The sequence below is a fragment of the Aquarana catesbeiana genome, linkage group LG03 (genome assembly GCF_042186555.1).
Source record: "Aquarana catesbeiana isolate 2022-GZ linkage group LG03, ASM4218655v1, whole genome shotgun sequence".
NCBI classification, from domain to species: Eukaryota; Metazoa; Chordata; class Amphibia; order Anura; family Ranidae; genus Aquarana; species Aquarana catesbeiana.
In genome coordinates this window covers 416,006,083-416,021,115 of record NC_133326.1, presented here as the reverse complement: position 1 = coordinate 416,021,115, position 15,033 = coordinate 416,006,083, and the positions used below count along the sequence as shown (strand labels likewise).

Below are 15,033 nucleotides of genomic sequence, written 5' to 3'. Positions count from 1 at the left end.
GAGGAAGTAGTACACCGGACAAAGATGACAGGAGAAAGAAGAAGACTGGAAGAAGCGGGAGAAGCCCAGAGGAGGAAGAAGCGGGGAAGGAGAAGACGGAGGAAGACGAGATGGAGGGAGGAAGAAGACATTTTTAATAAAAGACTTGTCAAAATCTGTCTACTGTATTTTTCCACACTTTTTCACATGCTAAGTGCCTGGTATGGACCTGGGTGGGGGGACCCCACACTGTTTTTTTTTTTTTTTTTTTTTACAATTTTTTTTAGCTGGCAATTCTTTTTTTTTTACATTTAGCTGTGAGCGGGGAAGTCGGCTGACAGCTGATGACTCATCGGTTGTTAAGGACACGGTGGCTGGCTTTCCGCCACCTCCTTAGAAACCAGCTATATACAAAGTTGCTGTAAAAACGCGTGTCCAAAAACGTGGCAAGCACCGCAAAAAGCACTGCAGAAACGCTCAAAAGCAACGTGCATAGATGTGAATCGAGCCTTACTGATTAATGCAATTTTAAGACCCAAAAGTGTACAATATGTGTGTGTAATTTACTCCTAAAGTTCTTAATTTTACATGAATCCTCCTTGATAATGTGGTTGCTCAACAAACCATTTAGGTTAACAGTTAAGGTAAAAATATATATATTTTTTTAAATAACAAACCTGTCAATGTCAATGTCATGGCAATACAAAGAAGAAGATAGTGTCATATGATAGTGAAATACAACTGACAGAAAACACTGTGTGAATTGGCAAGTTATAGCATACCAGCACAATGCAAAGTACTATATTGTAATTAACAGCAGTTATATCCCATACCAATCTATCCATATTTGCCATAAAGTATTGAATTTGGCAAGATTAGTGAAGCGTAGGGAGAGCAGATGTTCAGGTTTATAGTTGTTGAACTAGAGCTGTACAGAAATAAGTTCTGTCACCAAGGTTAAGTTTTAAAATGATTAATTTCTAATATTTTTATAAATACAAATATAAATAATATATTTGTATTTATAAAAAATATTAGAAATCAATCATTTTAAAACTTAACCTTGGTGACAGAACTTTCAACCATAAATTATTAGTATCCAAATTAACAACACAACTCTGGGTAAATACAAAATATCCCTTATATTGATTGACATATACAGTACATACCCAATCCTCTGCTCCTCCTTGCAGCTAGACTGGTCCCTGCAGCTCCTGCACCGCAATGCTTTATTGGTCTAGGGTCCTGATGTTATCCAGACCAGAGTAAGTTTGAGCATAGCCCTGCTCTGGACATGGGGATGCCGAGAAACAGTCCACTGCTGGGTGGTATGGGTGTTCCGCCTGCCGGGGGGGAACGGTAGACCGGGTAAGCAAAACTGGTTCTCCAAAAAGTCTTAAAAATGTATAACATTAGCTCATAAACAACTCTGGACCATATCAATAAAAAGCCATTGTAGAGAATTTTAAATTATTCCAAATACTATATTCCTACTGTTGTATATAGAGAGCTAAAGAAAATATATGCTTATTTTGTCCCCAGTGACCAACTCTGAGTTATTATGTTTTTGAGGATCTATGTTCCAAATCCTAGTCATATTACTATTATTATATTTAAAGTAGAATTCCACATTTAACCACTTGCCGACCAGCCGCGGTCATTATACTGCGGCAGGTCGGGACAATCCTGCGAGCCGTCGTAGCTATACATCGGCTCCATTAGGCGGGATAGCAGGCACGCACGCGCTGCCGGAGGGGTGCCGATGCTTGTGACCGGCGGTCACAATGACCGTCGGCCACCAGTGGCAGAACAGGGACGTGTGTGTGTAAACACAGAAATCTCTGTTCTGAGGGGAGATGCAGATCGTGAGTTCCTAATAGCTAGGAACCATGATCTGTCATCTCCTATAGTCAGTCCCCTCCCTCTACAGTTAGAACACACAGTCAGATAACACAGTTAACCCCTTGATCGCCCCCTAGTGTTAACCCATTCCCTGCCATGGACATTTACACAGTAATCAGTGCATTTTTATAGCATTGATCGCTGTATAATTGTCAATCGTCCCAAAAATGTGTCAAAAGTGTCTGCCATAATGTCACAGTCACGATAAAAATCGCAGATCGCTGCCATTACTAGTAAAAATAATAATAATAATAATAAAAATGCCATAAATCTATCCCCTATTTTGTAAATGCTATAACGTTTGCGCAAACCAACCAATATACGCCTTTTGTGATTTTTATTACCAGAAATATGTAGAAGAATACATATCTGCTTAAACTGAAAAAAAAATTTGCTTTTTTTAACAAAAAAAATTGGGGATATTATAGCAAAAAGTACAAAATATTGTGGGTTTTTTTTCAAAATTGTCGCTCTTTTTTTGTTTATAGCGCAAAAAATAAAAACCACTAACTATTTCCATTACAGGATGATGTGTCTGCTGTAAATGACTGTAGCATCATTAGCTACATAGAGTAAGCCACACTGTGGGGGCGACTTCTCATCTGCTGACAGCTATAAAGAGACTCTGGCTTTGTGCTATACTGCCATTCACTAAAAGCCCTTTTTTTTTTAAGAATACAAGGCTTCTGCATATTGACTGAGGTGGATGATGTCACAATCTTCAGCTTGTCCAGTCAGAGGAAGAGTGGTATCAATTGATAAAAACACAAGGCTTCTCCTGAATGGCTAAAAAGTACTAAGCCCGACTCTTTATCTGGCAGCAGATGGGTTGCCAGTACTGTTGTTGCCGAAACACAGCACCTCTAACTGTATGTAGCCAATGCCATTATATTCTGTTAGTGCACACCCAGCGGCTACATCATTCTGCAATGGAAATACGTTGTTTTTTTGGGGCCAAGTGGACCCAAATAAACTATTTAAAGTAACATTAAACACAGAATTCTGTTCTTCAAGAATTTTAACCTAATAGCAACCTGCTAAATATTTGTTTTACAAGTTGATTTCCTGTTCTGTAGGTGGGAGGCACTGAATCAAAACAATACAAAGGATTTTTTTTTTGGTGCTGATGATTTTAAACAGGAATGATACTTTCCCTAGTGTGGACCTTCAACACATGAAAAGTCAAAGAAGAGTGCTTCAGACAAAATCCACAAATAAGAATTGTTGGAATTGTCCAAATAAAATATGAATTTCCTCATATAATAATCGTTAACGTGTTATGAGTGCCTCCATATGTTCCCTATTATTAGGGATAAAAAAATACAAAAGAGGAAATATTTTACATAATCATAAACATTACAAATTGGCATATAAATATAAAATGTATAAAATATGCACCTAAGCATATAAGTTTCTTGTTTAATACTGTTTACTGCATTACAGGTTTTCAAAAACTGTATCCACATTCTTCAAACACCTTCCCTTCTACATCACCAAAACCTTCAATGAGGAGCATTCATTCAGGATCCAATACTTTGCCTGGTACAGATAGGTATGTATTAATATTCAATGTGCTTTTTAATATTATTGTGCTTTTTAAGCAAAACAATCTTTAAAGAGGTTGTAACCCTAAAAAAGAAAAAAGAGAGATCCTGTTCCCTAGCAGATTAAACAGCACAGTGCTTGTGCTGTCTAATCTATCCCTCTCTAAGCTGTAAAAATCCTGGTTCATCCTGCCTGGTCCTGTGTCCCCCTTAGTGTGCTGACCACGGTAATCATGGCTGCTGATCCATGATTATTGAGTGTCCAGCACAGCAATCACGTGACCTCTCGCCTGATGTCAGAGGGGGATCTCGCCCCCTCCCACTGTAGCCCTTAGATTAGGGGAAGAGAGCAGCCAGAGGTCACGTGAACGGCCACAGAAAATCTGGCAGTAATATTTCTTTACCTTTACAACGACTTTAAGGTCTAAATCCATGCAAATATTAACCCCTCCCCTCAATCCTGCCCAACAAATATTAACCCCATCCCCCCCAGTCATTTTTTTTTTCTTTCTTACCTTGTGAAGAAAGATATACTCATTGAAGTTTGCTGTCCAGCTCCCTTAGTGGTGTAGTTTTATGGTTCAGGGGTTTGCTCGTCCAGCACTGCAGATGTGCTTGCAATGGCCAGTCTCTTTTGCTATGACATTACCACTGCAGATTCCTTTTCTTGATCCTGAGAGGATCCTGCCGCTGGACAGCTAATAGCACCCTGCCTTTAAACAGAAAAAGAGAGGAGAGAACTGGAGCATCACATGGCCACAGTTTTAGGTAAGTAAAAAGAGAATTTCAAATTTTTTTTTGGTTATGCCACTTATAACCGGGGGTCTGATGGCAGTTAAAATTTGCCTAAAGATGAGCTTTGATAACTTGTTGTCAGTTGTGCATACGTTTTGTCAGTAACAGAGTGATACCGGGATGTAGTTAGTTATTTATTAAAAAACAAAAACTCTTCTAAAGCAAAAAAAAAGTATTTACAAATATAATAGCATAGCAAAATAGATCAATTTTCTAAAGCAAGCTTTATATCTATGGTCAGAGATTCACAAATTTTCCTTTTTTTTTGCCAACAAAACTTCACTTCAAAAAAGTAAAAATAGAGAATGGAGTTAAAAATGTGTTTTTTTTTTTTAAATAAAAATCGTCTGTGAACTGTGTATGTGTTGGGCTGTAAGTTGGGTGTACAGTAACTGTATCTGCAGTGCATTACTGCATGCTCATTAACGCATGTTATGCTTTAACGTTTATTGCTGTATGTCAGTCCATTCCTTTTTAATGGGTTGCCAAGGAATCACAACCGACCTAAATTCACACCTGCACTTTTTTTTTAACAGCACTCCACAAAGCACATGTGGTTTAAATCTGTGTATTGGGGTGCACTAAAATGCAGTTCTGTTGTGAACAGTTTGGGATGTGCATTGGGTGTCATTCAAAATGATATCTACTGCAATGCACTGTGATGCAATCTTGGGATATTATTTGAAAGTCTGTGTGTCACTTTGCTTTGGCTTTAGTTAATGCTGGGACAAGGATGCTTCTTATTAAGAGAGAAGGTCTGGTTCGGACTATAGCTGACATGGAGGTGCCTGCAACCTGTCAATCTAGTACCAGGCATTTCTTGGTAACCCCCTGAGCTATCAGTATGGTAAGGGTTCTTTTGAATTCGATCCTCTGTAGAAAGCATGGGGAAGCTTCTGTGTTAGTTGCTCAAAGGAACGACCAAAGGAAGCATTATCTTCCTTTGGCTTGTTCTTTGACTATCCTTGTCTGCTAGTTGCCCCAACCTTTGGCTTATCTCCTGACTATCCCTTGTTGTCCTGGGCTGCTGCTTCCTCTCTATCCTCCTGTAGCCTACCGTGAGCGTGAGCTGGGAGACGCTGGGGGCCATGACCTGGAGCCAGTTGCAGCGCAGTCCGTCCTCACCACTAGAGGCTCTAGTGAACACCTGCTGGCTTTTAGACTCCGCCCCCTGGGGAATCTTATGCTCTAGCTCCCAGTGGGATCCATGTTGGACCTGCTTTTCTGAATCACCCAGAGTTCCATCCGCAGAAGTCAGCCATAGGGTCCACAACCTTACAACTCCTGACCCCAGTGGTGTGCATCTGTCACCTGGCCTCGGGTGACCTGACAATGTAGCTGAACCAGAATTCTGTAAAAGTGGTAAAATTATATAGATTTATCTGTTGTGTAAATACCCTTTGTTACATACATTACCTGGGAATGAAGCCTGAAGTGGAGAGGAAAGCATTCTCTTACATCTCTGGCTCAGTACCCCTGGTAAAGTAACAGGAGGCAAAAGAGCCTGGAATGGTACATGTGCCTGGTAGTTCTTGCGATGATGGCTGCGGATGAGTAGTCTGTGTGCACTCAGATGCTGGCAGGTCACTGGCAGACAGTCAGTAGGCACTTGGCAGATTGGAAGGTCACTGGTAGACAGACAGCAGGAACTTGGCAGGCTGCAGGAGTAAGGATGATAGCCACAGGCCAAAGACTCAGAGCAAGGTCAGGCAAGCTGGGTCGGTAACTAGCAGGCACATCAGGACTAGAATGGCAGGCAGAAGAGTAGTCAAGTTCAGGCTGGATTTGGCAATGGTGAAGCAGACAGGGAGAGGGAGCAGGCAGGGACATGGTCCCCTCTCCCTCCTGCTGCCTTTTCTGGGTTCTCCTGTCCCATCGCAGGCTGTTCCAACATGCGGCACCCAGTGCACTGGCCAGGGAGAGAGGAACGGACATGGGGGTTATTTACGAAAGGCATATCCACTTTTCACTGCAAGCGCACTTGAAAGGGCAATGAAAGTGTACTTGGAAGTGCAGTTGCTCTAAATCTAAGGGGTAGATCTGAAATGGGTGGAAGCTCTGCTGATTTTATCATCCAATCATGTGCAAGCCAAAATGCTGTTTTTTATTTTCCTTGCATGTCCCCCTCGGATCTACAGCGACTTTACTTCCAAGTGCACTTGCAGTGCAAAGTGGATTTTCCTTCAGTAAATAACCCCCATTGTTCCTCCCTCTCTGTGGGATCAGAAACCGGAAGCAACGCCAGTTTTATCACTTCTATTTTCGGTTTGTTTGTTGACAAGCTGTTACTGGTTTGGGAAGAAGCAGATCATACCAACCTTGGTTTCATCTGCTGCTTTGGAGGCCAAAAGAGAGATCTGTGATCTCTCACAGCCCATGCTATAACAAGGGATGTTGTTCATCCTTTTTATAGCAATACAATTTATAAAAAAATAAAGATACAGTGTAAATAAATTGAAATAAAATAAAAAATAAGAAAAAATTGAAAGTGCCCCATCTCCCTGTGCTCAGTCAATTGGTCCCGCATTTATAGGTAAATGCTGATTGCACCACACATGCAAGGTATCACTGCGAATGTCAGAGCATTACAATAATTCTAGGGCCAGACTTACTGTGTAACTCTAAACTGGTAACCTGTAAAAGCGTTAAAAGCATTGCCTATGGATATTTTAATGTACCTTATTTTTACGCCGTTCAACAGGCGTGCACAATTTTAAAGCGAGACATGTTTGATATCTATTTACTCGGCATAACATAATCTTTTGTATTTTATCAAGTAATTGTGTATTTTATTGTGTTTGTGTGTACTAAAATCCATTAAAGTGTATTTTTTCCAAAAAATTTGTGTTTGAAAAACCACTGCACAAATATGTGACAAAAAAACGACAACACCAACCATTTTATTCTCCAGGGTCTCTGATTAAAAAAAAAAACAAAACAAAAAAAAATATTATATATATATATATATATATATATATATATATATATATATATATATATATATATATATAATGTTTGGAGTTCTAAGTACTTTTCTAGGAAAAAAATGCTGATTTTATGTGTATGACAGAAATGTCAGAATTGGCCTGGAGGAAGTATTTAATGTGTAGTAGTGAGGAGAAGGGACAAGGTTAACATGTGCCCCCAAGCGAGATTTGCACCAAATGGGCAGATGTTGCCTGTTTGCCTGCATGAACCTCTGGTTGCTACTGCACCAGGAAGTCATTCATTTAGTGATGGTATTACTATTGCCACTAAACGACAGCTTCCCACTGTGCCGCCTGAATCCCAGCAACCAAATATGTGCAGGCTGGCTGTATGCATCCTGCGTCATTGGTTATTGGTTGCTAGGATGCCTGTGAACCATAACAGATGATGATGTTAAAAAAAAATGTGTAGGGTTCCCCCTAAAGAAACATACCTTAGCCTTATCCTTGATAAGGTATGAATTTTAAGGGGACCCTATTCAAAGAAAACAATAAAAAATGGTTTGGGTTCCCCAAATCTATAACAGACTCTTCTTCGAGCATGCAGCCAGGCTGGCCACAAAAGCCTCCCCAAACCATATCAGGCTACATACCCTCAACACTGGGAAGGTAACTCAGATATCCACCCCTCCCTACATGAATGAATTAGTAAGGAGTAGTCATTTACATAAAAAAAAATGACTCCACACATTTGTCCCCATGCTGTTTTTTTTTTCCATGAGGTTTGCTCTAAAATCCTCGTTTAGGACAAGGGTCTGGTATGGATATTGAGGGGAATCCCAGCCACTTTGTGTACAAACAGAACAAAGAGGCTAGGATATGTCATTTATAAGCAATTTAAATTGTATTTCTTTATTTTGCTTTTTTTTAAATCAAAAAAGGTTTTATTGAACATTCACATATTTTCCAACAGTATTCAATGCACAGGTTGCAATTACAGTCACATTGTTAATGCCAGTTTGGTTCATGTACATGTATACAGTAATTGTTTCAACTAGTCTATCAACTGATTGCATTTCTCCAGACATCTAGAGTACAACTCTCCCTGTTTTCATCATTACATCTCGCACTTATTGTATTATACAATCTGTCTAGCACCCCCTCTTCCTGTTTAAAGAGACTGCAGGAGTCTGGACATCACAAGCTCTCTCGGACTTAATCCCGGTGTGTCTAGCCATTTTGATCAAATACGTTCAAACCTACTTGGGCAACCCCAATGTTGGTATATATATTTTTCCCTTATGAGGGTTTGTCCCATGTGTTCCACCCAGGAGCCACTGGTGGGTGGCAGCGCAGATTTCCACCCCACTAGGATAAGTTTCCTGGCTTGGAATAGCGCCCTGGACAACGCGACCCTGACCGGCTCCTCAGGTATCTCCTCCTCCAGGACCCCCAGCAAACAACACTTAGGATCAGTGGGAACCTTTGTCTGAAATACTCCATTGAGCGTGCCCATCACCTCATTCCAATACCGATGGAGCTTCGGGCAACGGCATAGGAGGTGAATAAGGTCCCCGTCGTGCTGTTGACAACGGGAACATAAAGGATCTGCCCATCTTATGCAACTTTTTTGGGGTATAGTGTACTCTCAATGCTATGAACAATTGGGAAACCTTTTGTGCAACATTAAGGGAGCAGGTGGATATGGACTGAAGGGCCTCCTCCCACTGTTCATCTGTGATCTGGCCAAGGTCCCTCTCCCAGGCAGATGCCGCTTTGCATGGATAAGCCCGCAAGTGTCTTGCTAGTAACATCTAGTAGCATTGGGATATAATCCCTTTAGTTACACTACTAGACTGCAGTACGTGGAACACAGGAGTGGGTGACAATGTCCACTCACCTGCGTCCCCCTGCTCAGCATGTCGCAGTTGAAGGTACGAGTAAAGCATGTTATCCGGTAAGTTAAATTTGGCTTGCAGTTCTATGAAAGAGAGCAGTTTACCGTTCCTAAATATATGTGAAAGTAGTTTTACCCCATATTTACACCATCTAGACCCTTGTTGTAATTTTCCCAGCTCAGTACAGGAGCAATTGCCCCATATTGGACTGAAATCTGTGAAGCCTTGCACCCCCTGGAGTTGTCTGACCTTATTCCATATTTTCTGTACTAGTGACAGGGTTGGGTTTTTTTTATTAGATTTCGCAAACAGTTGTGCCTCAGGGCCCATGGTAATGGTCTCCGCTCCAGAAGCAATCAGCATCATCTGCGCCGCTGAGCCCTGCGGTTTTGGAGTCATAGAGCCAACCAGCTGTTGCAATTGGGACGCTATGTAGTACAACCAGGGGTTGGGGACCGCCAACCCCCCCGTTGTCCTTGGACTGCTGTAACTGTTCTAGCTTAATTCTGGGATGTTTGGTATTCCATAGTAGTCTACGAAAAAGGGTGTTTACTATTCTGAAAATTTTTAAAGGAATTACTACCTGTGTATTGTGCAGGAAGTATAACAACTGGGGCATTAAGATCATTTTAATTAAATTGGCCTTGCCTGCCAGGGACATCTTTAAGTTATTCCATGTGTTTACTTTATCTCGAAAACGGGACAGCAAGGGGTATATGTTTAGGGAACAGTAGTCTCCAATCCTGGGCGCTATTTGTATGCCCAGATATTTGAAACTAGTGACCAGAGGAATGGGGCAGTGGTCAGGAAGCGCAACCCCATGATCTCCATCCAGCATCATCAGGGCTGACTTGGACCAGTTTATGGTTAACCCGGAGTGGTGGCCAAACAACTTTATGATAGACATCACCTCTGACAATGAACTGCTCGGGTCCCCCAAAAAGAGTAACATGTCGTCTGCGTACAACATTATCTTTTCATGCAGAGTTCCATATTGAAACCCCTGGATCTGGGCACTGTCTCTTATCAAGGCTGCCAGTGGCTCTATCGCGATCGCAAAGAGCAGCGGGGACAGCGGGCAACCTTGCCTCGTCCCCCTGCCCAGGGCGAAGGCTTGTGAAACTCTGTCCGTCATTCTTTTTTTTTTTTTTCCACATCAGTAAGCACTGCCAGCTGGCCTTAATCAGCGTAACATTCATGTAATGTCGCCAACTTAGATTCACATCATTGTGGATTTCTTACTTTGTTTATTTATTTGTTTATTTATTTTTTTCCTTCTTTCACTTCTTACTTTTGACAGGGATATAACAAACACTTATATACAGCTTTATTAAATACCCTGTTGAGGGATTTCATAGTCCGCTTATTCTCAGCTACTTAAAAAGCGAGTTATGTAAATCTTATTTCTCCCCTCTCAGGGGTACCCTGAGTGGGGTCTATACTCGCTACACAGCGCGGATCAAGCCAGGTTGCAACGGCTATACAGAACACCACCCATCAGTGGAATCTAGGAGGACCTCGTGTATGGTGCTAGGCTATTGGGGTCCCCACACCCATAGCCCCCTATTAAGACCACTAGTGAAATGTTACGTGTTTGTGAGAGCCCCCCACCCCTTCCCATTCCCCTTCTCCCGCCCCCCACCACCCCTGTACCCCTTCTATACAAAATCACCCCAAACACAGAATTTTAATGTTTACTATTGTTGCCTACTTAAATCAAAGCACCAATAACACTAAATTGTTTTATGTGATTCACTGGTTCTGTATTTCACTAGTGCATAAATATCTTAGCTCTTAACCTAATCCCTTACACTCCAAACTTTCCCCTTAAGCAGGCCACCTTATCCATCCATGGCTTCCATATTTTATCAAATTCCTGGAGATTCCCCCTTTTTATATATTCCAATCTCTCCCTGCCAATAGAGGCACCGAGTGTATCTATCCAGTCATTCACTGTCGGGGGCTCTTTTGATTGCCACCTTAGCGTTATCATTTTTCGAGCCTGAAATAATCCTCTCAGGATTGCCAGAGTGGTATCCCTCCTCTCCCCCTCTATCCTTCTATATCCCAGAATGCATTCCACCGCCTCCCTCTTTACTGACGTTTGATAGGCATCACCCAGACTGCTAGCCACTCCCTCCCAATATCGATACAGCTTGGGACATCTCCAGAGTAAATGGATGAGGTTCCCAGACTCCTGGCACCTAGGGCAGTTATCATTAGACCTTCCACCGAACCTAAAGAGCCGTCTTGGAGTATAATAGGCCCTATTAAGCAGCATCAAGTGAGAGATCTTCTGCGAGGGGGTTACTGACACCTGAGGTGCCATCTCTAAAATTCTCCTCCATTGTTCCTCGGGAATTGCCCCTAGTTCCTCCTCCCATTTAACTCTTACCTTCTGAAGTGTTTCCCGTCTATTCTCTGAATTACTTAGTTGGTCGTAGATTTTAGTTATCAGCCCCCTAGTGGGTCCCACTTGTAGTAATTGACGAGCAACGGGCATTTCAACCCATCTAGGGGGCTGATCACCAAATTGGGCCCTAAGAGCATGTTCTATCTGCCGGTAGAGGAACAAGGAGCTCTGAGGGATCTTAAATTCCCTAATCAGCTCGGGGAATTTTTTAAGGGTGTTTCCTGAGTAGAGCTGTCTTAGCTTTTTAATACCGCCAGCCTCCCACACCCTACTCTTTCCTATTTTTAGAATTTCCTGTAGATTCCGGTTATTCCAAATGGGGGTATAATCCGTAAAACCCTCATACCTCGTTATTTTCTTAACAGTTTTCCATAACTTAACTAGCAGCCTAGTTGTCGGGGATTCATGGTGAAACATATCTGCCTCTAATGCCTCGATAATCGTATTGTGCCGAGCGTTTAACAAAATTAGCCTGCCATTCGGAGTGCCCCCCTCTGGGATTTCACAGCCCATTAAGTGCTGTAGTTGTGATGCAAGGTAGTAACGCTCCGGATGGGGAAGGGCAAACCCCCCCTCCTTGGTAGGAAGCTGGAGAACTTGCAGCCGTAACCTGGCTTGCCCACCTTTCCATATCAAGTCTCTGAATAGAGCCTCTATTTTCCTGAACCAGCTTTTATTAATCCATACCAGGGAGTTGTGCAAGATGTAAAGCAGTTGCGGCATCCAGATCATTTTTATCAGGCTGCATCTGCCTGCTACTGATAAGGGGAGGCGTCTCCAGATGCTTGTTTTTTGTTTAAATTTGGCCAGGAGGGGTACTAAGTTCTTGCTAATATATTGGTTGGGGTCTTTAGTTAGGACAATTCCCAAGTACTTTAGTGCTTCCACGATTGCTACCTGGGGTAATCCAGGTACGGTTGGTACTCCTAGAGGGTCAAACGGTAAGAGCTCGGATTTCTCCCAGTTTATTTCCAGGCCGGAGAATTTACCGAATTCCTCCACTAGTCTCATTGCGCCTGCCATTGATCTCTTACAATCGCCTAAAAATAACAGGATGTCGTCTGCATATAGGGCAATTCTTTCCTCAGTTGACTCCCTCTGGAACTCTTTTATCTCGTGGCTTGCTCTGATTGCCATAGCAAGGGGCTCCATTACCAGTGCAAAAAGCAAAGAAGATAGTGGACACCCCTGTCTAGTCCCCCTCTCGAGCACAAACCAGTCTGAAAATTCGTTATTTATTTTAACTCTTGCCTTAGGATTATTATAGAGCATCTTAATCCATCCAATAAAGGACGGCCCAAAGCCAAACTTTCCCAGCACATACCACATGTATTCCCACTCCACGCTATCAAAAGCCTTGGAAATATCTAAGGTCAACAGGGCTCTTGAGCACTCATTTTCAGTAGAAAACTGTAGGTTCAAGAAGGCCCTTCTGATATTTAGGCTCGTAGATCTGTTGGCCATAAAACCCGCCTGATCCTCATGGATTAGTTTATGTATAACTCTACTCAATCTGGCAGCCAAAACTTTGGCCAGGATTTTAGCATCAGCACAGATTAGAGAAATTGGCCTATAGGCAGCCATATCAAGGGGGTCCTTCCCCTCTTTCTGCAGGACTGTGATTGTTGCTTCTAGCATTGATGCAGGGAGACGCCCCCCCTCTTTCGCTTCCCCCAGAGTTTTCATTAGTTCTGGGATTAGCACCTCCCCAAGATGCCTATAGGCCTCGATTGGTATTCCATCGGGGCCAGGCGACTTAAGACCCGCCATACTTTTGATCGCTTGGTGTAATTCTGTAGTTGTTATTGGGGATTCCAACAGATCCCGCTCCTCTTGCGATAAGAGCGGGACTGACAGCCTCCCCAAAAAGTCCCCCATCACCCTTTCTTTATTTTTTTTCTGAGAAGTGTACAGCTTTTTATAGTAGTCTCCAAAAGTTTGTACTATTTTTGGGGAGCTTGAAAGGATTTCTCCATTCTGCGCTCTAATAGCGAGGACCGTTGATGGGGCCTTATTAGATTTTACCAACTGTGCTAACACTCTTCCCACTCTCTCACCCTCGACCGAAGATACCTGGCACTGGAGAAGCTTTCTGGTCTCAGCCTTCTGTAGAGTAGTCTGTTTATACACCCGTTGTTTCTTTTGCCAGCTCTTTTCCTTTTCAGGGGTTGGGTCTCTAATGAAGTTACTTTCAGCCTCAATTACATCCTGCCGTAGCTTTTCTACCTCCCGTCTATCTTCTTTGTTATATTTAGCCATCTGCTGTATTAACACCCCTCTAAGGAACGCTTTACAAGCATCCCAACATACGACTGATGTCACCGTTCCCTGGTTGAAACCTACGAATTCCCTCAGAGCAGATAGAATACCCTTCTCCTTCCTGAGTACCTCAAACCAATGCGGGCTTATTCTCCATTCCTTCCGGGGGCTATGTTCCCCTACCCTCAGTGATACTACCATGGGAGAATGGTCTGAGATCCCTCTTGGCCCATACACTATTTTTCCTACTAGCTGGAGTGTTCTGTCATTCCCCAGGGCCATGTCTATCCTCGAAAGGGTCGAGTGTGACACTGATCTGCATGTGTATTGAAGCACTCCCGGGTTCCGCACCCGCCATAGATCTACCAGCCCCACCTCATCCATAAACTGACTTAGACGGCTCTTGGCGGTATACTCCCAGAGGGTTCTCCTCGGAAAGCGGTCCAACTTTCTGTCTAATACCTCATTGAAGTCTCCCATTACTATGATAGGAGCTTCTTTTTTATCTATCAGGAATTCATTCAGTTTGAGCATAACATCTAGATTAAAAGGGGGAGGGATGTATACATTTGCCAGTATATACATAGCATCATTGATAGAGCAAAATAAAAAAATGTATCGACCCATTTCATCAATCTTGGCCTGTCTGCAGGAGAATTTGACTCCCATTCCCACCAGGATACTCACCCCTCTACTATAAGAAGAGTAGACCGCATGATATTGGTGTTGAAATTTATGCGTCTGTAAAGATTGTATTGTATCCCTGGTGAGATGGGTTTCCTGCAGACAGACCAAGTCTACCCCGTAGTTCTCCAGCTCAGGGAGAGCACTGCCAGCCTTTTGAGAGGGGTCCCCAGTCCTCTGACATTCCAGGATCCAACTTTCACCATTTCAGCCTGCATCCCACGTTGTTTAAAAAGATACAGTGAAGGAGCAGCAAATAACCCTTACAAAACCTCCTATCAGAACTTAATTTAGTTACTATTAAATGTGTTTTCACTATGCTTATCACTCGTAGAAACCAAGAGATCGTGATAATACTTAACTTGATATAAACGTGAGCTTTAAATAATTTTAAGAGCCAGTTTCCTGTCGTTGTGTCTATGTGTGCATCTAATTGTGCATCCCTGGTTCTAGCCCAGGTGTTTTCCACCAGTGTGTAGATTTTCTGTGTTAAATTTTTCGATCAGACTACCCCTCCCATCCCCCCTACCTCCCCATCTCACTCCCCTCCCCCCTCCAGCCCCCCTCCCATTTCCCCCCCACCTACCCCTATCCAAGCCCATCCCACTTCCCCTCCCCCTCTTATCCCCCCC

General features: G+C 42.7%; 1 protein-coding gene across 2 annotated transcripts in view; it reads left to right on the top strand.

The window, feature by feature from the left end:
* Positions 1-15,033, top strand: part of LCP2 (lymphocyte cytosolic protein 2) — a 460,964-nt gene that overhangs the window by 359,509 nt on the left and 86,422 nt on the right. For both annotated transcript variants that reach the window (XM_073620738.1, XM_073620739.1), the window contains one exon: positions 3,325-3,433. In XM_073620738.1, the coding sequence (XP_073476839.1) occupies positions 3,325-3,433 (109 nt within the window). The remainder of the gene's footprint in view (positions 1-3,324; positions 3,434-15,033) is intronic.